The 24,411-nt window shown below is 40.6% G+C and overlaps 3 protein-coding genes and 1 non-coding gene across 9 annotated transcripts; 1 reads left to right on the top strand and 3 right to left on the bottom strand.

The window, feature by feature from the left end:
* Positions 1–1,335: 1,335 nt before the first annotated feature.
* On the bottom strand, positions 1,336–8,992 carry LOC121303879 (protein YIF1B-A-like). Of its 6 annotated transcripts, none has more exons than XM_041234729.1 (8): positions 8,920–8,992; positions 4,045–4,271; positions 3,820–3,924; positions 3,658–3,736; positions 3,224–3,281; positions 2,606–2,761; positions 1,903–1,996; positions 1,336–1,767 (listed from the first exon to the last, which is right to left on the bottom strand). In XM_041234729.1, exons 2-8 carry the CDS (start codon positions 4,255–4,257, stop codon positions 1,612–1,614), a joined length of 861 nt encoding a protein of 286 aa, XP_041090663.1. In that variant the 5' UTR covers positions 4,258–4,271; positions 8,920–8,992; the 3' UTR covers positions 1,336–1,611. The 6 variants fall into 6 exon arrangements, with proteins under 6 accessions (XP_041090663.1, XP_041090662.1, XP_041090664.1 ...); XM_041234728.1 differs by lacking the exon at positions 8,920–8,992 and adding an exon at positions 8,499–8,834; XM_041234730.1 differs by lacking the exon at positions 8,920–8,992 and adding an exon at positions 7,856–7,874.
* A 337-nt stretch (positions 8,993–9,329) lies between these two features.
* trnan-auu lies at positions 9,330–9,401 on the top strand. The gene has a single exon. It is a non-coding gene; the product is annotated as a tRNA-Asn (tRNA).
* Positions 9,402–10,534: 1,133 nt separating this feature from the next.
* Positions 10,535–16,372, bottom strand: LOC121303722 (SERTA domain-containing protein 2-like). The gene is made up of 2 exons (XM_041234500.1): positions 16,207–16,372; positions 10,535–13,140 (listed from the first exon to the last, which is right to left on the bottom strand). Exon 2 carries the CDS (start codon positions 13,131–13,133, stop codon positions 12,288–12,290), a length of 846 nt encoding a protein of 281 aa, XP_041090434.1. The 5' UTR covers positions 13,134–13,140; positions 16,207–16,372; the 3' UTR covers positions 10,535–12,287.
* Positions 16,373–17,692: 1,320 nt separating this feature from the next.
* On the bottom strand, positions 17,693–21,827 carry LOC121303818 (flavin reductase (NADPH)-like). The gene is made up of 5 exons (XM_041234618.1): positions 21,474–21,827; positions 20,002–20,163; positions 19,339–19,428; positions 18,806–18,937; positions 17,693–18,428 (listed from the first exon to the last, which is right to left on the bottom strand). The coding sequence occupies exons 1-5, from the start codon at positions 21,556–21,558 to the stop codon at positions 18,274–18,276; spliced, it is 624 nt and encodes a 207-aa protein (XP_041090552.1). The 5' UTR covers positions 21,559–21,827; the 3' UTR covers positions 17,693–18,273.
* Positions 21,828–24,411: the final 2,584 nt, after the last annotated feature.

Raw genomic sequence — 24,411 nt, forward strand, 5'->3', positions numbered from 1 at the left:
ATTTTAGGATTGAGTCGTAATAAAAATAAATATATTAAGCATATAATATAACATGCAATCAAACACAAAATGACATTGAGGTACTGAAATCCATAACAGTAGGATAGTATTTCACGTTAGATTTGTAAATGTCACATTTTTCAATGAAAACAGTTTTTCATAAAGTTCACTGAAAACTACAAAGCGGTGTGTAATTCAATACGTTAACGTGACATTAGTCAACAGGTTTCATTCGACTTTATGAAGCAACATTAGTTAATTCTGCAGGCTGAGTCAAGACTCTTGGGTCCAGCTGTAGGTCATTATTTGTTTCTATTGCCCGACAGCATTAGGGTGATTGGCAGGGTGTGTAAGTTACAAAGCCCTGTACACTGTCCTTTCTGGATTAAAAGATATACAATATTATTTTATTTGGGATTTAAATAACTTGTTCTGGTTTCAGACAAAAAATACACTGCATTAGTTTGGGTTAACAAGTTGGGTTATGCAAGTTCCTTTTTGCAGGATTTAGATAAGGTGTTTCAGACAATTAATAAAATACCTGCAAATATTCTTTAAATCGTACAATCATGCATACAACAAAATTTACAGGAGAACGCAACTGGGAAACAGACAAGCAAAAACAGTAACATTGCAAAATAACTTGTAAAAAAAATAAAAGATATGCTTGCAATAAAAGATCAAACACTCAGAAGCAGGTTTTAAAAAGCACAGGGTATTGCTGACAGCTATCTATTAAAACACTGTGGTGGACACTTGTGAATGGCTCAAGGTTATAGGGTGGAAAAACTGTGCTGTAGTCACTGGAAGGGCCAACCTGTATTCATTACATATATACAGAAAGCTTCAAAGGAGAAAATAAAGAGAAACACTTTGATCCCAGATTGTTGCTGCTCTTGTGTGCAAGTCACTTTTTTTTTTGGCAGAACCACTTACCCAGTTATGATCAAACTTGGAAAGGGCTTTCACACAATGTAAATCAGATCTGCGGACAGGCGCCGGTTTATTCTCACACTTCCAAAGAGACGATTATTAACTGCAACAAAGGGTGTCCGTTAGCACAGATTATTGAGCGCATGAGAATCCGTTGACCATTAATTTATAATAATTATTTTGTCAACAGCAGCAGCAAGAGGGAAGTGTCTTAATTTAAAAAAGCAACAATAAAACGGCCAGCACAGATCCTTAGAGAACCCCAAGGGCTTGTCGTTTCTAACCTAGCTTCACCTAGAATTTAAGATTGAGACATAACAAAAAAAACAACATCATTAGATCCTTTATTTAACAGCATGCAACCAAAGAAACTACAAAATGATATTGCAAAAGTCTACAGGAAGCCCTAACAGTACTATAGTATTTTACGTTGGATTTCAAAATAAATAAAACAAAATTTGGCCATAGCTGTACATAATTCCAGAAGACCAAAAACCATCTAATATTCTGCTTTAGAGATTTAACAATCATTCTGTATCAGTCCATCAGTGAAACTCTCTCAATGGTTTTCGCAGTTGAAACGCTTGTTCGTCGAGCTCCGAGTTCTCCGCTAGACGCCTGAAGCCTGAAAAGGACAGTTGGATTCTTCTGTGTAAGAGTGTGTGTGTGTAGCAGGATTCACCTGACCAGGTGGTAGGTGAGCCAGTACATGAAGATGGGCTGGGCAGCAGCGATGGCCATGGTCAGGTACATGCGCAGCTGGTTCTTCGCTCCCCGGACTAACACGCCCTGAGCGGCTGCTTCCGAGAGGATCTTCAGCCTCAGAGAACGGATCTGTCCACGGGGGAAAAAAAAAAAAAAAAAAAAAAAAAAAACATACGAGCGCTCGGATTGAGAATATTCATTCAAACATTGCTTGGGCTCTATTTGCGGCAACAATGAGATCGTTCAAAGAACAGACTAACTTACCATGAACACAAAGATCGCTATACAACACCACAGCAGCACCAAGTAATAACCAGTCCTGCCAAACAGCATCCCAGACACGACCCCCACAATCATTCTGCCAGGACGGAAAACAGAATCACGTCAGGTGAGCATGCGATCTGCTACATTTTGTTAGGTATCATTTCTGCATGCCACGCACAAGATGTGAGGCGTTAGAATAAAACGTGAATGAGTCCAGGTTCTTAATTAAGCCTTTCAATGTTTAAAACGGAAAACGAGACTAATGATCCCTAGCGGCATACCATAATATTTTACCAAACTGTAACTGAGCTGAAGTACTACACAAACCTGCGTGTAAAATGTGTGACACGCAGATGGCCTGCTTATTTCACACACTGCATCGTGTCAGGGTTGGGGTCAATTCCTGTTTTAAAATCAATTCGAAGGAATCAGAGTTGGAATTGATATTTTACAGACACAGTGGTTGCGATTGTTCAGCTGCTAATTCTGAAGCCAATTGAGTTGACCAACAGCAACTTCAATCCAAGTCATTTGTTTCCACTGTGAGAAGCTCATGATAACCCTGCTGATTGCAATTGTGATCAACAGAGTGTTGGAACTGATTGAACCGGGAACGGATTTTAAAACGGAACTGAAGAGGAGGAATTGATCCGAACCCTGATCACTGTAGCTGCTAACAAATGCTAAATACTCAAGGACTTACCCCACATACTTGTACCCCGAGAAGGCGATCAGGTCTATGGTGGTGAGGTCTGTGTTGACAGTCACCAGGTACAGACTCAACAAGGTGACCAGAACCTCAATGATCAGCCACACCAGAGCAGAACTGGCCTGTATTCCCAGGATCTCAGGGGAGAACCTAGAGCACAAACACAGCAACTCCAGGACACACCCACATAACGCACAGAGAAACACACAGTCTGTAGGGAATTATTTTACATTTCTGATCGCGTTCCCAATGTGACTTTCATAACTGGTAAAGGCATTCGCCTAATCTACTTCACATTTAATATAATTTGGATTTCACTTAAACCAAGACACTACTGCCCGACGCTCACTTTCAAATTTCTAGAGAGATACCTGAGAAAGTTATTAATCGTCTTAAAGTGGGATTCAATGCACATATCCACAGTATTTACAAAAAATAAGTATGACACAACTTTGTACATATATATGGCAGATCCTGATACTCACACACACACACACTATATATATATATAACGTTGAGTACAAAGAATGCCCTTACCAAGTTTAATCGCAATTGGATGACTGGTTCTCTACATATTTCTAAAATGTAGTTTTTGCTGTACTTATAACTCACCTGTTTTGTGTTCCCAGTGCTAACCCAGCTACCAGTATGTAGGTAATGAACGCCATGGCTACGGGAGGAAACACAAAAGTTTAAGAATAATTTCCTTACCTCTCAACAGCATAGGAACATATCCACAAGTCTAACTGTTTTTTTTTTTTTGGTTTAGTTTTGGTTTTTTCCTGAGAGCGATTAAGAGACTTTGAAACTTGTAACCGAGTTGTTTGGGTTACAGCTCTAGCAAACGAATGATGCATTAAGGCTGGACTTGGAAAACATGCATCAACTAAAAGAGAACGAACGACGGCTTTAAAATGCATAAGGCATTCCTTTCGCAGCCTTCGGGTAGTGCATTTTGTGAATTGGTTTTAGAATCAAAACTAAAAGTATGTTTACCCGTATGCAGATTTCCTGGCCTCTATTTCATATTTTAGGGGAACCCTTACCTGGAATGTACAGATCTGGAGCGTTTATATCAAATCGAGGGGCCACTGGAGTATCCTGCTGATACCTCACCTCCCAGTTCTACCGAGAGAAACGGACAGGAGGTCATTGCACAGAAACCCCCAATTAACAGCTGCAAGCCTCGCAGTATGTGGGCACCTTACCTGATGCATGTAAGGGAAGACCAGCAGCCTCAACTTCTTTCCCACATAGACTGTATCTACAGCAAAGTAGTACTTCAGTTTAGAGATGGGGATGAATCTGTCAAGCTGTGAGAAAATAAAGTTGGAAAATTCTAACTTTTAGAAACCATAATAAATGAACATACTTTTAACAGTGCGCTACAGCTGGCCACTACAGAAAGAGCTTTCAATATCCAGAAAACTTACGTTTTTGTCCACCATTTCCTTTCCTTGGCTAGCCAGACTGCTCCCGTAGGCCACAGCGAAGTTAGACATGGGCTCTGTGAGCAGGGCCTGTGCCTGGTAACCCATCCCTGGTGTTTCCTGACCTCTGTACCCCACGGCAGGTGACCTCGCGTGGGCACTAGTGTCGTCGAAGAGCTGGTTCGGATCTGCCATGTCAGATGCTGCTCCCCTCATCCTAACCTTTGAGGCTGCAAGCAACACGGTAGCGACACAAACAAGAAAATAAAGACACAAAGCTCATTCAAACACCAACTTTGCAGGCCTAATACGCAATGCTTGTGCAATTTTTTTTTTATTTATTTCTTAGCAGACACCCTTATCCAGGGCAACTTATAGTGGTTACAAAACATCGCAATAAGAGCAGTTATGAAGTACAGTAAAATCAGTAGAAAATAAAATTAAAATAAGAGCAAACGTTTGCCAACATTCATAGTGACATTCACTTTAGTGGTCACTATATGCAGTTGGTTTAGCATGCTGTAAATTATATATTATATAGATAATTTTGCAGCTGTAAAGAATCACCCAGGATCGCACCAATCCTGTGCGTGGTTATTCGGGATCAACCCTAAAATCAAAAGGTCCGCCCTGATAACGAAAAATACAATTAGACCGACACAGAATGTACAACCATATATGAAGTAAAATATCAAAAGGACAAAAAATATGTAGGAAGAGGTCTTGGCTAGAGTCAAAAAAAAAAATTGAAATCTAACTTGAAATACTGTACTACTATTAATATTTGGGTTGTATTAAAAAGGCTGCAGTCGACAGCATGTTTGTAATTATTGTATACTAGATCACATTAGCTCCTACCACACAGCAGAGCGCAAGAAGTCTATTAGTCATGTGACATTGTGATCCTAATCAAAGACCAACATCTGTTCCTTGGACAGTGACTCAGAAACTAGCCTGATTCACTGTTATTGTTCAAAGGGGTTCCCTGTAGAAAGAGTGGCTAACACTCAAATGACAGCTATTGCACTGTAAAAAAAAAAAAAAAAAAAAAAAAAAAAAAAAACCTGCATCTCCACTCGCTTCCATTCTGACTTAAATAGATGCAAATTTTTTTTTTGTTTTAAACCACTTTTATTAGGACAACATTGCTTCCACTCTACCCAGCAGGTTTCCACTAATGCTCACATTGCAGCTCCCACTGACTGATTAAAACACTGGTCTCTTTATATCTAAAATAGCCCGAAGGGATGATAGAAATTGCACAACCACGGTTCACCATCGCTTACACAGAACAGTGATCACGTTATTTCCTCCCAAACCACGAGGCCACAAACGGGATCAGACACAACTTCTAATTTTAACACATTTTTTGTGATCAGCTTTACCAAAACTGCAATTGGTTGGGAAAGCAAAATAAATGCTACAAAAACTACATTAACATTTCACTTTTTAACTAGATTGCTGTTTACAAAAAAAAGCTTTTCAAGTGGGACTAGATTAATCAGGTTTACGGTCTGCTCAATTTGAGAATTTTAGCGCATCATGCACACATCTGTTTAGTCTCTCATCCATAAATTTTGAGTTACAATACAATTAAATCAGATCCTTTACTATTGTACTTTTCTCTACTTTGTAATTCTTAAGATTGGAAATGTAGTCAGGCAAATGGTTTGTGAATGCCAAATACATGCAATTGAAAGTTTTTGTCAATACTAACCTCCATATAATTTCAGATGGACTTTAAACAAGACAGATGATCACTGGCCATCAGGACCAGAGCATGTATATTATGTGTACAGTTATACCCATAATTCATAAGGCTTACTGTGGGCATCATAATGTGGGATCAATCTGAACAGCCTGTATATAATGCACACTAATTAAACCATATGACCCTACAGTCATAGTGCTGCTGCGGGTTTCAGAACAATAATGCAATCTGTTTATTTTAATAATTAATGCTGGAAATTGAGCTGCGCTCTTCTGGCTTGGAAAACCTAAAGGGCACCCTACATAGAAAGAACTGTAGTGCAAGGGTTGAGGTAGTTCTACTTGACTAGTGCTGGGTCATGCAGAGGAACTGCTGTGCCGTCTCCTATAAGTTGATGTGCTGTATGTAAGCTTGTCTCAGTGGGTTTGTTTGTAAGGTTTTTGAAGGTCTGGTCCTTCCCTATTTGAGTGCTCTGATAGAAAGGACTGGCGTTGCTTCTCGCTTACGCTCTCACGATTCTGTTAATGTGGCCATTTCAAGGGTTCAAACACCTAAGGGAGAATTATCTTTTGCACACCAACTCCCCAAAGACGTGGAACTGTTTCCATCACAGTATGAAGATGGAATCTCATCATCTTTGGCTTTAAAGACTTGGGAATTGCTAATAATAATAATACCTCTTACTTATTCTGGCGGAATTGAAATCTGCCGATTCAGTGTGAACTACACACGTTTTCTTTTTGTGTGTGTGTCTGTACATTGTGGTTGTCCTTTTATTCGTTTCCAGGACCTCCTTGTAAACGAGCTCTTGGTCTCGATGGGCAAATCTCCTGGTTAATTTAACAATGTAAATAAAATATAGGCTCTGTTATGTAAGTGATGTCAAAAAAATAATATTTTGAAAAACAGATGCGATTGCTCAGGTGTGTAACTGCTAACCTCTTACTGCTGACAGGTGCGGCCGCCATGCCCTATTTAAGCTCGTGTTTTGCAAGCAGCTTTAAAACAGCCAAAATTTATTTTATAAAACGTAAACCATTTTGACTTCAGATCTACTGTGTGGGACTATCCTACAACTAGACTGGGGCGGTGCAGTAGAAAATGTGGGAATAAAGCAGGGTATTATAACATGTCTACAAACGCAGAAACGACCTTCTCTGTCCCGCTATCTAAAAACACCTCCCCCCCCTTTTTTTATTCCCCTTGAAGAATACTGGGCTTCAATTAACTTCTCCCCCCACCGTAGAGTAAAACAACCGGGCCGTGCTGTTACATAAGCTTTATGATTTTTGAAAGAAAAAAAAAAATAAATATAAAACGCTTTCGTTTTAACCACTCGTACACAATCGACAAGGAAGTGCTGTAATGCAGTATCTATCGGGTTTAAACGAGACCGTTTAATACGATCGGCCATCTGGTATTAAATCAAATAATAACAATAATAATTAAAAAAAAAAAACACAAGTATTTATTGTATTATTATTATCTATATGCCGAGATCATCAAGCAGGGGTTATCCGTGTGGGTTTTATCAGCCAAACACAGTGAGAAAGCGAGTGAGTCGACACAGAACCTTATTTTATTTTTGTATTTGTTTTTATTTAATTCTGTTACACGGTGGTTAGATAATTTATAATAAGAAGGTGCAGTTTGTACAGAAATCACGCCTCATGATGGGCAGCATCGTCACATTTTGGTTTGGGCGTGTAATTAACCCTAACGGCTTTTAATTATTAGTACGACTGACCAAAGTAAAGGTCTTTTTTTAAATGAAAACATAGTAAATTATTGTAACTGGCTACCCCAAAAGGACCATTCGCGATTGAAAATATTATAATTCGTTACTACAAGGAGAAGTGAAACTCACGTACGTAACTTACGCTGCCTGAAGCCGAACGGAGACGCCACGCCGGGTTCCATAATTAATATCGAACTTGATTAATAACAACAAAAAAAGATATATATATAATATCTGACGGCAGCCTTTAACAAATGCAGGTACCGGCTTTGTTAATGCAGCAGGAAACCATTCAAACCAGTGCGGCTCTGCCTCTTTAAATAATAATAATAATTAAAAAGAAAAACATTTTGATGACGACTGACCCAGAAAACCTGTCCGACTGACGGAGCGGTTTGCCAATTACAACCGAGCACAAGCGAAACAAGGGGGCGTTCCTGCATCGGAACTATCCAATGAGAATCAAGAAAAAAAACAAGGATCCGCTTTTGATAGACAGTATTAGGGGTGGGGTTAAATAACTCCGTCCAATCACGGTACGGGTATACGCCCGAAGGAGGCGGGGTGACCCATTTTGAGCCTGTCTGTCAAATGCAAGGTGATTGACAGTGCTTCACGTCCATAAGGGCTCGTTGTAGAGAGAATAACCGCAATGACGTAAGAGACAGTAGTTATAATTGCCCGTAATGCATATTTCAAATACCGCACGTTATTAGGAATATTGATTATGAACAGGCATAACTTGTCAAGTGTCGATTACAATATATTTATAATACGGTAATTTGCAAAAAAAATCACAAGAAATTAGCCCAAAAGAAACCGACAAAAAGATGTGTTTAATAATAATAATAATTATATGCTATTATTAAAACTACTAAAAAAAAACCCGACATTTATTTCTTTTTAACAGTAGAGGGTGCAGCCGTGTTTAGATCTTAACGTGGTTTAATTTCTAGATGTTAATGTAATCGCCATTTACTTTAATGTGAGGCACATATTGTTACTAACCTTTCTTGGAGCTGCTGCTACAAACAGATATTACAATACCACCACAGACTTTAATTCACCATCCAACTAAATAAAATAACGCAGTAGACAGCTGTTTAAACGCGAGGTGCTCCAAACTCGTGCTATCGCTTGCGTCCTGCTCATCACCCTTGTTGAATAAATACTGCAAGGTGCCCATTGAGATTAGAAATAAAAGCTTCCGACAGGCTGCGGCTGCTTTTAATAGAAAAGTCCACTTAACCACGCAGCCGAGCTAGAGCTAAACTGCTTGACTATGCTTACAACACGGAGAACGTGTTTTGAAGCATTTTTTCGCATACGTGGAGCGCTCCGTGGTTGCAAGCTGTATTAAATGAGGCTACTTTGCTTTTACTGTAGCAATGAGTAAAGTGAACATAGGTTTAGCACTGGTGCAATTTACCTGTTTTGGAGAAAGGAATGCACACGTCACTCGGACTAAGGACTGCAGGTCACGAAAGCGTGGTGCAAGATGGGAGATGGAGTTTTTAGCACAAACAACACGTGAGGTCAGGAGTGTGACTTTTTTTTTTTTTTTTTTTTTTAAGGCAAATGGAAATTAATTACATGCAATTATTATACATTCTGTACTGTAAATCCTAATGCTTGACCGTTGGAAAACGACGTGTCTGAACATACAGATGACGTCACTGGTATGCCATCTTTCCAAAGGTCATTTCAGGCACGACAGCTGTGTGTTGAGGGGGGGGGGAAATACTTTTCGGTCGTTAGCTGCTATTCTTAGCATGTGTATGTTCAGTAATCAGTTCTTTATCTATCTGTATATTAAATAAAGGGTGTTAAACTCATAATGCTTGTTAGCTCAGTCGGTAGAGCATGAGATTATTAATTTCAGGGTTGTGGGTTCGAGTCCCACGTTGGGCGAGGACGTTTATCTTTTCATACATAACTTAGAAATGTGAAATGCATATTCTACGTCTCGGGTATTAGTATTATTTTAATAAAGGCAAGATGTTTTTAAACTATGGGGAGACCTGACAAGCTTTATCAGTGGGTGTTGGTACTGTGTAATAATATCGAACGCAAGAATGCAGCAGCTGCACGGCCAGGCTCCGGTTTCATGTACAGAACAGACCCTTATCCTGTCTCTTCCTATTTATAGCCCTCCCACCAGTGAACGTAAAATATCGAGTATTTACAACGCTTGTTATAATGCCTACGGGTTAGAATTCAGAATGCATCTTCAACAGTCCAATTTATACAATTCGCGACACACAAAAACAGACTCAACGTCGATAATAATAATAACACTGATGTTAATTATGTCGTGGCATTGCAGAGTGTTTAATAGTGCGTAAGATCATATATAATGAATGTGCCGAGGTGCACAGAACAGTAAATAAATGATTTGCAACTAACAATACCGCATGGCTATACTTTCTACAGTAGTTGAAGACAGGCAGCAATTATGCTGACGAAGTGCAGTTGAGTTGTTACGGAGACAAGGCAATGACAAAGATACTCAGATGAGTCCCTATGCTGCGTTAACAATATACAGCACGGGTCTGGTCCTGCGCTGTGGGCACTGAAAACATTTAAGGGGAGGATCTGTTGCAATCCCCCAGGACGACTAGAGCAAAATACTTTGTTAAACGTGCAGGCTCCTTTTGCAATGTACTGCACTAATCATGCCCCCCCCCCGGGGGGGCTACTGCAGCGTCTGTTTATTAAGGCTGCCCATTTCTTTTTTGCAGCTCCTCTTGTTTGCATTTGAAACCCGAGCCGCAGTCTTTACTGAAAGCGCCATTAGGCGGAACCAGCCTGCAGCGGTCACTTATTGCGTGGATCCGTCTCCCGTGTTTCCTTTCTGCTAAAAGACTGCAGCTCAGTTGAATGAGGACGAGGGGCAGGGGGGGGCTCCAGTTAAGAAAACATGTTCTCACACCACTACTAACCTTCCCCGTCTTGCTGTGCTTCTATCTGCATGGTTTGCGTTATCTAACTAAACAGATTTTTTTTTTTTTTATTTGGGGCTCAAAGACATCGAGTTACTCCAATAAACCCCTCACTTGTTTTAATAAACTTTTATATCAAAAACACATTACAATGAACCTGCCGTTTCGCAGTACAATAAAGAAGCACCAGTTCTTATCAATTTTCTACTTTTATTTACAAAGCTGTAAATACATCGTGGAATTGAATTCTATATATTTACTCACACATACCTTACAGTATTTGCATAGTTTGCTTACAGTTCTACCTTCTTACCCATTAAATTCATATAATCCTGCACACCACGACCTCGACGTGTATTTTTGTCAGAAAATAAGTTAGGTTTGTTTGAAGCAATTTCAGCTTTACAAAATAATACTTTTTTTATATATATATAAATATACAAATCAAATTAAACCGACAGACAAATCTTCATAAAATACAAAAACATCCCTGTGATAAAATGTTTCTCCCGCGTACATCCGATTTCTTGAAGAAAACCCAGTATTTAAAAATACATTTAAAAAACGAACTTGTGCAATGACAGCTCAAGTGAAGTAAAAACTATGCATCGATTTTTAAAGTCAGTTTTGTCAATCTGTAAAGCTGTCATTTTGCAGTGTGCATAAAATAAAAAAAAAACAAACAAACAAACACACGACTATCAGGGGTTTTAGTGGAGTCAGTTAATTACAGGTTGGAGCTCCACTCCTCTCCAACAGCATTTCTTTTACAAGTCACCCCTGCATAGAGAAACAGCAAGCATCCTTTCAGGACTTACCGTGCTGTTTGAATAGGCGTCCAGCTGAACCTAAAAAGCACATTTTTAACTGTGCTACAACAAATAAGATTCTTTAAAGATTACAGCGCTTGTATTTGAGAGGACAGTACCCTCATAACTTAAACACTCAATCGTAATAAAAACAAAACGACTGAAAACGTCTCAACACTGAATTAACAGTGTGTCGGTATTCGGGCTCTTAAAGGGACAGCAGTCATGATTAAAGTTACAGCCTCTACCCAGAACAACATTCTTTATATTGTAATTAAGTTTAAAACTTTTTTTTTTTTTTTTTTTAAAAAAGGTAAGAGTTAACATACATTAAAAAAAAAATTCAAACTGAATACAATTTTCTAAAAGAGATGCCTTTCAGTGGTGGCTGCAGCACTAAAGATTTATTACAAGATGCATTTAAAAAAATAAATAATGCCTAACTAATCCCGTTTCGATCAATTGAAATGTTTATGGGAATACCTTAGACCGGGTTTTTGGTCGGAGCAGAACACTAGACTTGATCCCTCGCGTCAGTTTTGCTAACAGCTTGGCGGAACTTGGAAGAAATTTGAAAGCTCAAACAAAGTGAAGAAGTCACCCATTGACTACACTGCAGGCAAACGTTCTGCTTTGTATAGCCGCTGCAACGGGGAGAAGTAGATTTAAAAAAAGATATATAAAAATAAGGAGGTAGTTTTGAGGTCTGTGATGGTTACTGATTGACATACCTGTTAGTCAATTCTCTACTAGAAATCTTAGGGTAAATCCACTATTAGATTGAACTTGTGTAGTACAGGATGGCGTTATATGAGGTTTTAGTTATATTAAGAGGTTTCAGGAGTTACATTAAAAACAAAATCTTCACGGAAGACCATTCATTGTGTAGTACGAGTGTTTTTGGACCCCAGGTTTCATCTCGGGAGAGCAGAGTGCTTCAGTTTTGAATTACTGCAGTAGGTTTGACTCAGCATCTGCTCATTTAAAAAAAAAAAAAAGCCTCAATAAAATCACAGAACATAAAAAGTCTGCTTGGCAAGCAGTCATCAGGACCCCACCAGTATTTCCATGATGTGCTCCAGCTCATTCAAATCCCTCGCGTTGGGATTCACGGAAAAAGACGAGGGGTGGCAGGAGGGCAGATACTTGAGAAATTCGTCGGTGGCCGCGGCCGACAAAGTCCTGCCGCCCAGCGGGCCGGCGTCCCGCTCATAAACAGAGGTGTCGATGTCCAAAAACAGATCGTCGAGCGCAACGTCACGGAGGTAGCTGGAGCTCATGATTTCCAAGTTTCCGAACGCCGTCTCGGACGGCCTGCAGCCCCCATGCTTGCCCTCCGCCTTGCAGGGCTCTTGTTTGTTCGCCTTCTCCGTCTCCAGGTTCTCGATGGAGCCCAGGGGCGTGCGCTGAGGACAGGGGGCGGGACTCCCATCAATCGCCACGTCCAGCTCTTTCAGCAAGGAGGAAATGGCCGAAGACAAGGAGAAGTCTTCCTCGGACGACAGCAGCGTCCAATCATCGCCGTCCCCCAGCCCCATGGGGTGGTTCTCCATTGAAAGCCGGGACGGAGGCGCGGGCAGGGCCTCTTTGAGGCTGCTGGATTCGAAGAGGGGAGAGATCTGAGCGGTGGGCGGGCTGCCGATCTGTGCCGTGCCAGTGTCGCTCGCCTCCTGCCTGATCTCTTCTTGGATTTGCTGCAGGGTGTTGGCGATGAGGACAGAGCGACGGAGGCTGGGCTCCAGCAGCCTCTGCCCGCGGTTGTACTTGTCCAGGGAGATGTTGAGGACGGACTGGCGCTGCGCGCGGTACAAGCCGCTGCCCTTCTGGACCGCAGAGCCCTCCGGGAGATCACCCTCTTCGGGGAGCTTGCGTTTCAGTCCCTTTCCTGTCATTTTAGCCCTGGAAAACAAGAATAAAATATTAGGAAACACAGTTCAACACCAGACCAGGGGGGCAATTCTAAAACTTATGCTGCAGTAATGACCCTAAAAAGTAACACAAACAACAACAACCCACAATAACATGTTTACTATATAACTTTTCAAAAAAAGGGGTCGTGATTATAACATGTTTGGGTTGCCCAAGGGTACATTTGAAAAGCAGCTAAATTTGCATCCCTTCTAGAGCCTACGATTGGTGCTTTAGGAAAGTTTTTTTTTCTGAATTATGAAGTTATCAAATAAGAAAAAGTAACTGAAGCAACAGTTTAGCACTTCACATGGGACAGGCACACCATGGATGACCTCAAGTTTGTGGTTTAAAAAAAAAGTACACTAAAGAAAGAAAATAAATGGATAAACAGACTGGATAACGCAATGCCTGAAGGGTTAAATAGAAAGGTACAGTAGATTGCTACATTAGCTATATAGTGAATGACATCACTATATACCTCAACAGTTAGTTTTGAAACATTTTTCCTCAACACATACCGAAACATTGGGAAGTTGTCTCTGAGCAAAAACGTATATATACATATAGTACAATTAAACCAGCCATGTTAAAAGTAATGAACAACTCATGACTAGATTTACAACAGTCAGTATTTCTCTTTCCAGCAAATGGCACATGCTTTGATAGAATAGGATAATTACTCACAAATATGCAGAACAAAACCATGGTCCTTCAGCAAGGTTGCTGTTTTAGTATAAGTCATAGAGGCATAACTTCGTATAGATTCCCATACCTTGAATGGTTACCATGGTTTCAACCCCAAAATGAAGACGGACACTAGTATCTATTGTGGGGGGCTTTTCGTCTGACACGCGAGTGGCCCACAAGAGGAGGTTTGCTAAACCCAAGCAAACAGTTTCCACCACGTTTCGTCCTTCAGCAAAACAATTTATTATTTTAAGTGTTTCTTTTTTTAAAAAAATCTCTCTATATTCACACACCCAATGAATTTGTATTGCATTTAATTTGGAACATTACAAAAGGTACAGACATGCTGACGTCTAATTCGATTATCCTGTTAATGACGTAGTTTGGTGCCACAGACTCCCTTCCGTCCGGTGTCGCTGCGGAGCAAGGACTTGACTTGTCCCACGAAGACGAGGGAGACGCAACCAAAAAGACTAGAGAGATGCCCCCAGGGGAGGTAGAGATGGGGTGGGCGTTACGACTTTCTAACCAGAGGACACCAGGATTCAAAGATGGAGTTTTTCCAGGGATGGACAACGCTGGGGGTAGAGAAGAGTTGCATCACTCCGTCTGCAAAGCTACTGTATTTCAATCGCAATTTGTAGCGGCATTACTGAGAGTACATGCAATAAATCAAAAGGACAACTACGCCATTAAATACTGAACTGTTTCAGCCGGTACACGAAAGTTTTGATTGTAAATAATCAAAACTAGTTTTGTGCACTAACGCGACCTATACCGATCACTTGCATATTTGCATACAAAAAAATGCTACTTACTTTTCAACTGCACAGCACGGTTTATGTTCGGCAACTTAATAAAAACGTAAAAATATATATATATATACACACACAAGCCAATTAATAAACAGCGCTCTCTCCTTCTCGGTCTTCCTCTCTGCAAACTAGACTACATTCTCCAGCCCACTCATTCCCGCTTGCAAATTCAATTCAGAGACTTTGATTTCGGCGCAGGCGCAAGACAACACCCAGTGCATTGCCCTATGGGAAGTGTAGTTTTAAGACTGCTGTAGTCGGGGGCGGGGGGTTCCTACAGTCAGAATCTTATTTTCTAACGACACTTCACCGGTCATGAGGCATAAAACGATTTGAAAAGGGTTTGCAATCGCTCTACACGTGAACAAAGTTATAACGTGTGTTTTGAAAGGAAGCCCTTCGCAACGAACCATTCACAGTGTTAGCACCTTGCATTTGTATGTATGTCCACTCAATTACACAGCATATTTATGAGAATGCACAGTACTGCAAGACCTTTTGAACCGAGCAAAAAAAAAAAAAAAAAAAAAAAAAAAAAAAAACAAAACAAAAAAAACACGTGATCGAAAAATAATCTCAAATTCTCAGAGCACTGGAACGCATCTCGGGCAGAGTTTGTCCTAGTGACGTCACCTCAGCCGGTGAAGGGTCCAGGGAAAAAAAAATCTAAGGTCAGCCAATATATTTGATAGTTTACAGATCTCGCAAACAGTTATTTTATTTGCTTGTGCCCGAATGTATTGTTTTCCCCCTTAAGCACGTACACTATAGGTTTAATTTTCTCCTAGAATTATACTTCATGCAAGACCTCACATTTTGTCGAGTCCCCATTAATACAATTACTCGAATAATAATATAAAAACAATAACTCTAATCGAATTTGAATTATCTTTTCTAAATGACAGTCCCTCTAGCGTTATATATTACACGTTCTGCATTTACAGTACAGAAAGTGTCTCGGGAATCAAATAAGATTTTAATTTTATTATTTATATAATATTCCGGGAGGCGCACCAGAACTGAAATCTTAACCTACAAATAAACATTAAAAACAAAACTTTTTTGCAGAAATGCAGAAGTTACTGAAATAAACACTAAATTCTATCAGTTTTCCATAAAAAAACGAAACAAACAATTCTGTACTGTTCGGATAGACCGTATGACTTTACACTTAACACATGTTTGCAAATTAATTGTATAAGCCCTGTTTCAACTCACTGCAAGACTGGGCACCACTACAACCAAAGAAAACTTAAAAAAAAAAAAAGATTGGTACGTTTAATTAGATTAGCAACACCTGCTAACTACACTCCGCCCGTTCGTGTCCCGTTTTCAAAGAGAAACCAGCAGCAGACGGAAACGTAAAAGTGTTGCGGAATTATTTTGCTCAGATTCGAAACTCTCGCATTACACAACCCATTCAAAAAGAGCACGGCTCCTACAGAAAACGATGTCCCCTTTTTCAAAAACATTTCCTTTACAGTAAAAAAAAATAATAATCGAGAAATGCATATATATATATATATATGAAATGCAATGCAATGCAATTTACCTAGTCTCTCTTCGACAAATCGGTCTTCACAGCCGCTGCATTTACAGGTTTGTGCCTCTGTGTAAGCCCTGTTTTCCAGTGGTTTCGTGTTATGGCTCTCGATCGCGAAGCCTCAACCTTTCTCCCCAGTTATATCACCCCTCGTCCCGCACTGAGTGCAGTTCCAGTCGCTCTCCTCTTGTTTCACAAACAGGGCACGGGCCCCGCCTTGAAAAGGCTGTTAAACCGCGTCTATTGGCCGGGAGCTGGAGTTAAAAGGACTCGCCGATTGCCATTGGCTGAGGAGAACGTCAGTTTAAATTAAATCTTCCTTTCAACGTGTCGTGGGTATTCCTCGCATTGGGAAAGAACCCCCCCCCCAAAAAAAAAAAAAAAAAAAACACGACAGGTTTTGTCAAAGGAACCAAAATAGTCGTTCTGGCTGAGTTGAGTGGGTTGCTGTCCCTCCGTGTAAATGCAATAGGACGATATGCACCGCACTACCCGGGACCCGTGGGGGGGGAGTCGAGGAAGAGATATATGGGTTTCGGTTTTCGAAAGCAGTCAAAAAATATATATACTTGGTCTGATTGGGAGAAAAAAAAAATCGTACCAGAAGAGGGTTATATTTCAGATAGACGCCCCGCGGTTCACAACGCATTATCTACTATAGGAGACGTTTGCAATACTGAATTTCAGTTTGTGTGCATATTAGCATTATTATTATTATTATTATTATTATTATTATTATTATTATTATTATTGGATTTCATTGCACAGTTAAATACATTGTGTGTGTGTGTGTGTGTGTGTGTTGCACTGTGCAAAAAAAAAGGGTCGTACTGCACGTGCACCCTCAGTGGACCTCATACGGATGTTTCGAGAAATGCATATGTACATTTGTTCAAAATACGGTTCTATTAGGCGTTCGTTTCAAAATTGTATGTTTAATGTCACAGCTTTATAAATATACTGATTTGCAAATCTGGTTAAAATTCTTTAAATGATTATATCTGCACCCCATGGGCTTTAGATAGGCCTCGTGCTTGCGATTTAGCAGCTATTATTGCTTACGTGCTTTAGTTTTGCTGCACACGTGACCCTGTAGCTCAAACACACCAGAATAAACAAACTCGTGACATCAGTCTGAATTCTGCTGATTGATAGGCGTCACACCCGGCACCGGAATACACATTGCTAATTAAACTGCTACAGACAGATTGCTAATCAAACTGCTACAGACAGCAAGCTTTCATCTCGTCAGAACCCAAAGGATAAAACAATCAAACGACAGCACAATGCAATCTATGGTTTTGTTTCTGTAGCTGTGGTTCCCAGTTGTCACTGGAAAGCGAAACGTTGACGGGAGTGCGTTTGTCCAGGGCGTTGTGCTAATGCTTGGGTTTGACTTAGTAAATTTCGTTAGTTAAACATCACTTGGAATGCCTTTAGCCGTTAGAACTCTATTAAAAATAATTTGCAGAAATAATTACACAAAACACAGTACGCCTGGTAAGATTTTATTATCCAGTAACAACTCTGAAAGTTACAAAAGTGTCCTAGCCCTTGACATCTTGTTTTCGTTGTGTTTCCAAGTGTTTTACTAGTATTTAGCAGTACCATTATCACTGCCCCCTTCGTTCGCTGTGAATATTTCTCCCCTTAGGAACGACTATGTGGGAATATCAGTTCCCCTTCCGAACATTTGTACCCACTTATTTTTTTGTAACAAAATAACCTTTCTTTGCATATAAGTCTATATGCATGCACCCCTCTGACAGGTCCAGACAGAAGAGGGGAAAACTCTTTAGCGTCACACCTTCAGATGCTTTTCAAATTGGACGGAAACAAGACTCCCACTGCATAGCAGTTTGAGCAGTGCCTGGTTTTACTAGGAGTTCAATACCACACACCAGAGCTTGATTGCTACACAGTGTGGCTGATGGTATTAATACCTGGAATGAATGAGACTGCTATGCAATCAGAGTCTTATTTCCATCCCTGCCCAGAGCAGGGCGATGGTGAGGGGAGCAGTGAAAACGGCTAATGCAGACTACACTAGTCCCCCTGTTGGCGATGCAGCCTCGATTAACTGTATTCCCCTGCAAGCCCAACAGTCTTCCTGTCCCATTCAGTTGTAGACAGACACTTGACAAAAAAATGGCCCAGGTCGTGTTTGGAGATGACTCTTCCTTTCAGCATATTTTCAGTGACAGTGTATTTCTCTGTTAAGGGGTGGTTATCTACAGGAAAACAGGGGAAGAAAAGATATTGTTTTTAAAAAGGACGTTTTGGTCAAAAGAAAAACCTGCGAAGCAGAGCAAAAGAGGAATTTATTACGAGTAACTTTTGAGTTGAAACAGTAAGAATCTGTGTTCAAGTTGTGAAAACAAAAGTAGTACGAATGTTACTACTGGCAATGCCCTAACATTGAACCAGTGTTGCTGCCACGTTAGCAGTGCCACAGCTTCAAGAGCGACATGGGAAGCAAGTCACTCATCCTTTCCAACATTAAAGTCAGAGCCACCCTCCTGATTATATGTACAAGACTACGTGCGTTCCTTTCCACACTTTGCTTGTTAACTCAATGCCAGCCCTAGTGGGCTGTGCCCGTTCTCACCTGCGATATGAGGTGGCATGACTGCCACGTAGTCCAGACCAGAGTCCTTCAGCGCCTGGTACATGCGATCGTGATCTTCAGTGACAGCCAACATACGAGGGGGCACCTTGGAGCGATCCCACAGGAGGAAAGCTACAACGGCAAAAACAGACAGGAATTTATGAATCCTCAATCTTCCATTATTGGTATAACCTCCCAGTATCCCCGGATCTCTCTGGTGCTGACACACCAGCAAACTACCTTTCTGCTTCTCTCTCTCTATAAAGCTATGATACACAACTGGAAAAAGAGCACGAATGTCTCATTCACACACTGGCTTAATTTTATGAGTGAACACACATCTCTTGAGAGATCACTTCAAGACTTCATGACCTCACAGAATTTGATATTGTTAGGAATCCCTATTTCAACCTACTGAATGAAAAAACGCTTCTTCATAAAGTCGAATGAAACCTGCTGAATAACTTTACGTTAACATCTCAAATTACTTATCGCTTTGTAGTTTAAAAAAACAAACTGTGAAAAACTTCTACCTGACATGCAAGCAATAACTTTGCGAATCCCACGTTCTTTCATAGCATCCAAGATATTCCTAGTGCCTTCGGACATCATTGTAGTTGCACCTAGGGGCAGAAAAAAAACAAAACAAAACAAAAAAAACAGCAAATACAATAAAACACAAAGCATACAGAAACAGTACAGTAACACCATTCATTTCTTTAGGAATTGGCAACCTCTTGTGGCCAACATTGAAACTGCAGTCTTTATCTACATTGCAACTTTATTTCAAGTTTAACTTATGGTGAATAAGACACATCACAATTCACAATGCGTCTCCACCTTTTAGCTACAGAATTAGGGTGTGTGAACTGTGCATCAGCTGCAGAGTCACTTATAAGAACATATCACCCGAAAGATGCAGCACAAGGAGGTTCAGTGACTCGCTCAGGGTCACACACAGCGAGTCAGTGGCTGAGCTGGGATTTGAGCCTCCTGGTTACAAGCCTGTTTCTGTAACCGCTGGACCGCACAGCCTCCTATGCACGATAAAACTGTCTAGAGTGTGGCACAGTGACAGCGCACCTCAAACCTGACCAGAGCGATTTGTTTCAGGTTACACTCCCATTCATACCAGCTCCCTCCACTTTCACTCTGATCGTTCTGCATTGCAGTGATTGCTCAGCTGTCAGACTCACCAAGGTCATTCCTGGTCCCCAAAATGATGATGACAGCATCCTGCCCCTCCATGGCCCGCCTCACGTCCTCCTTATTCAGGACGTCCCCAGTCACCACTCTGGAGGCCTCGTGACCCGAGGGGAGCCTAGCAGGGTCCCGTACCAGCACAGTCACATTGTACCCTGCGAAAAGGAGAATCACTCAATCAGTGCTAAGTATAATCGCCTGTGTCACTGTCTCACTGGGGCGAGTCTTACCTTGTCTATTAACCTACTGGCTCACTGCAACAATTACTCAGTTTAATACTTCATTAAACTTCAGCATGCAATTAAAAAAAAAAAAAAAGCACTTTTGCAAAATGACCACAAGTCCTCCTTCCTCTGGTCCGACAAATAAACTCTATGCAAGCCTTCTTATAGCCAGCCTGTGGTAACATCATTCTTTTGTAACTGTTTTCCAGTATAACGTCTTGGCCCATCTAATAACAATTCATGCATTTCACACACACACACACACACACACACACACACACACACACACACACACACACACACACACACACACACACACTGCTAATAAGGTAGATCACATGCTACAATACAATGGTAGAGACCTTCTCTTTAGCGCTGCAGTACTGTGACACAGGCGCTCATCAAAATCACAGTCACATGCTTCCTGTGTGTTCTGCTACCAAACACAAAGGTCAACTTTCACTTAGTTTCACTAAGGCGCATAGTGAAGCCAAATAAACTGACCCAAACCATACTCCTAGCATTAGCGCGTCTGATACACTAATGTATAGATCGCGAGCATTTCTACAGCATAGAAATCGGTGGAATCGGGTTATGGAACTGTTGCCATGGGTGCGGCTCCAACAACAAACAAACAAAACACCTGAGGCTGCTTTACAAGTTCATAGGTGATCACAGGACACACAGCAATGGCGTATCACTCCCGAGAGAGGCACAAACTGCCTGGTCTAGTGACCATGACTCAGCGCATTTACCGAAAGATTAAATGCGTTTCTCAAAACAATGCAACACCCCGCTAGACTCCATATGGCTGCTTTAAAGGTTTTTACGCCTGTAGCGGACTGGACTGCCCAATCAATTGCCCGATTCTGTTGTACAAAAAAGGGCATCTCCTTAATGCCATCAGTTTCAATCACAAAGTACAGTTTGTGTGATTGTACTCGCGTAAATATAACATTATTTCACGTCATAACAACTATTCACTTTTTTTTTTTTTTTTTTTTTTTTTTTTGTTAACCAGATATGTTGCATTTACAGAAAGCTGTGCTACAGACCTGTGCCACTGCTGTCAGTATGTGTGATATACTGTTTAAAGACGCACGATTTACAGCAGGGCAATATACACGAACTGTGTAACTAGCAACAAGAAAATCGGGCAGCGATAGTTCACGCACGACAGCAAAACTGCCTCTTCAAATGCATGCCCCTTTTTTATTGCATGATGTATATCTTGCCCTCACCTGCCTCTGCAGCTTTTGGCAGTGTCGCGAGCCCAGACATTCCAGTCGCTCCGAATATCACGACGTTCTTTACATTCCCAGCCATGGCAACCGATCGAGACAGTGGACTGAAATAAAGAAGCTATATTTAAACGCGCCGTGCACAACTTCCAACAAGTAGCGCGGTAGCACACAGCTAGTGCGCGGTACAGCCCCCTTAAAATACTATCATTCACTTCCGCAGCAAACCCCTCCCTGCGGCACAGACCAAGATACTTTATCGCGGTATAGGCTTTACGTATATGAATACCTCTCTTTTGAATTATTTTTTTAATGCTCAAAACTATTGAGAGGTGCACTTCTGCATGGTTATTTACAACCCCAGCGAAACAGGTTAAGCTGTCCTATAGCAGCTACGAGAAGCAGAAACTATGGTACTGTAATTGCAGGGTATTGCCACAAGGGGGCCTCGCTTACAGGCAAGATTTACAGTCCCATACTATTTGCTTGCGGGACTTCTGGCCATATTATAACGCTATATAAATATATTTCTTTATTACCTTGACCAAACTTCCCTATAGGTATAGTTTAAAAGTTACTCAATTGCTTCTTAAATATATTACACTCAAAAGTTCTTGTGATTATTTATTTATTTATTTATTTATTTACAGTACAGGATTTATAATTACGTTTTACTTTACAATTTCGGACTAGTTTTCCAACACTGCTGGATCGTGTAATAGTTTCCAAGCCCTGAGAAGGTTTGTCTATTTTGAAAGTCCAAAATTAAATCACGTGGAATATAAGAACAACCTGGACATCTGCATAAAAACAAAGCATTTTTAAAATGCATCAAAATTGTGGGCAAGTATTGTCCAGTATGACTATTACCGTAGTGTTACATGACTTTTGTTATGACACTGAATAATAAATCCACTGAACTCAGGAGGGCATTCCAGGTGGGGTGCCATGTGTAAAGATTTCTCCAGATTTAACTTACATCTTGTATTTTTTCCCCAGATTTATAAATGTTGTGAAAATAAATATTATATTAAATAAATATTAATTTAATAATGTAGCTAATTATCTAATTAACTCTTAAATCTCTTAAGATTTGACATTTAGCTCAATATTTATGGTCAGTTAAATCTGGAGTTTGTATGCAAATTTATGATCAAAACGTTACGTGATTTAAATGAATAAATGAAAACATTCAAATATAATAAACACCAACGCATGACGATGCCCGCTGCCACTCTGCAAGCACGCGTGTGGAGTCCCCTTTTCCCCCAAGCTGCAGCTCAAGGGGAGCCGGGAGGGTTTTGAAACAGAAACGGGTTGTCTGGGTCTCGGAAGAGGAATGCTCCGCGTTGCTCTGCGGTTTCTGCTCACGGTCGCATCGTTGCAAGGAGAGGGAGGGTTGCTGCGTTTGGTGCTACAGGACACCGGCTGTGGATTGTACCAAGCGTTAAGAGCCAGGGCAGGCGCATATTCCCCCCTGCAACTAAAACACCGAGTTTGGAAATTTTTGATTCTTGTTTTCATCATTTCTGCTTTATTTTATTTTTTTTTGGTGATGCTAGTTTAATGGCGAGCTACTGAATGCTACGGGGAGAATGCAGAAGCGAGAACGCCAGTCACTGAATTAAATCAAATTAATTACTTGGGCGTCTTTAGGAATATTATAACCGGCGGCGGGTAAGCTAAACCCGACAGAGCACCGGGAAGGGGCGAAAGGTGAGAGCATGCACTTTTATTATAAATATTTCATCAAATCTGTACAGCTCAGTCACTTAAATTATTTAAACGCTATTCCCAATGCCAAAACCGGACTGGCTTAAGCGACTCGGCTATACTGCAGTCATTCTGAATACAGCGCACATTTGGCTTTATCGGTTTAATAGTTGCTTCCACGGTGCTTTGAATACGCATTGATGAAGGTCAATTCCAGGAGTATCGGGTAACTACATTTCTACCGCCTCATTGTGCTGTTGATTGCATGCATTTTTCTCTCAAAAATCGGGGCTCGGAAATTTCAAACCTGGGCTCTCGCTATCCCTAAAATAAAATAGCATTTTGCTTTAACAATGTCAAGCGTTATAATTGTCTTTTTAATGTTCCGAATGCGCACGGTCGGTAAGTATACTGTTCTTCACTATTCCGCTTGAGAGAGAATTAAAAAAAAAACGCTTCACGTAACATTACAGCTCTTGCTTCGCTGCAAGTCAATAAATACACATTTTAGTGCTGACATGAGGTCTGTTGCTCTCTCCACCTGCATCTTATTTCTCTATCCTCAGTGCATGCTGTAGCTTTATCGATGTTGGCATAGCAAATACAATCTGCGGTGTAGTTCAATTTGCATGTAAAGCTTTGGAGAATTTAATCGGAGGAAGGGTTTTTTTTTTATTGTTTGTTTTAACTCTCCCAATGCCCAGAAGGCGAATGTCTCCACAGGTTTATGTTTGTGTCTTGGGAGACGGATTTGTTGTTTGAATGTTTGCAGGCAGTTTACTTCGCTGCTTCATCGTTGAAGCTCTCGCACGCTTTCACAGCGGTTGCAAAGTAACTATTTTCTACCGGCTGCTGCTGCACCTGACATCGCACAATGATGTACCATCATTACATGGAATGACATTACATCTTCTGAAATGTCGTTGAATTCGTCCGCTTTTGGATAGTTTTACTACTTTGCGTCTGTCTTGTAATTTAAGTTCTGGTTATGACACACGCGCACAGATATATAATATAGTATGGAAAACAACACATGGCATTTCCTGAATAGATTATAGTCTCCTCTTCAATCTCTCTCTTCAACCTCTTCAATCGTTAAAAATCTGCATCTATCTATCTATCTATCTATCTATCTATCTATATATATATATATATATATATATATATATATATATATATATATATATATATATATATATATAATTTACCATGCCTTTCTGGGCTT

The sequence above is a fragment of the Polyodon spathula genome, chromosome 35 (assembly GCF_017654505.1).
Source record: "Polyodon spathula isolate WHYD16114869_AA chromosome 35, ASM1765450v1, whole genome shotgun sequence".
NCBI classification, from domain to species: domain Eukaryota; kingdom Metazoa; phylum Chordata; class Actinopteri; order Acipenseriformes; family Polyodontidae; genus Polyodon; species Polyodon spathula.

Coding starts and splice junctions, on each gene's coding strand:
- LOC121303879 (XM_041234725.1), bottom strand. CDS start 7,672: ATGGAACCCGGCGTGGCGTCTCCGTTCGGCTTCAGGCAGCGTAAGTTA. Junction 3,282..3,657: donor TCCAGATCTGTACATTCCAG/GTAAGGGTTCCC, acceptor TTCCTCCCGTAG/CCATGGCGTTCATTACCTAC. Junction 1,768..1,902: donor TAGCGATCTTTGTGTTCATG/GTAAGTTAGTCT, acceptor CCCCGTGGACAG/ATCCGTTCTCTGAGGCTGAA.
- LOC121303722 (XM_041234500.1), bottom strand. CDS start 13,133: ATGACAGGAAAGGGACTGAAACGCAAGCTCCCCGAAGAGGGTGATCTC.
- LOC121303818 (XM_041234618.1), bottom strand. CDS start 21,558: ATGGCTGGGAATGTAAAGAACGTCGTGATATTCGGAGCGACTGGAATG. Junction 19,429..20,001: donor GGGGACCAGGAATGACCTTG/GTGAGTCTGACA, acceptor TTCTGCCCCTAG/GTGCAACTACAATGATGTCC. Junction 18,938..19,338: donor AGTTATTGCTTGCATGTCAG/GTAGAAGTTTTT, acceptor TTGCCGTTGTAG/CTTTCCTCCTGTGGGATCGC.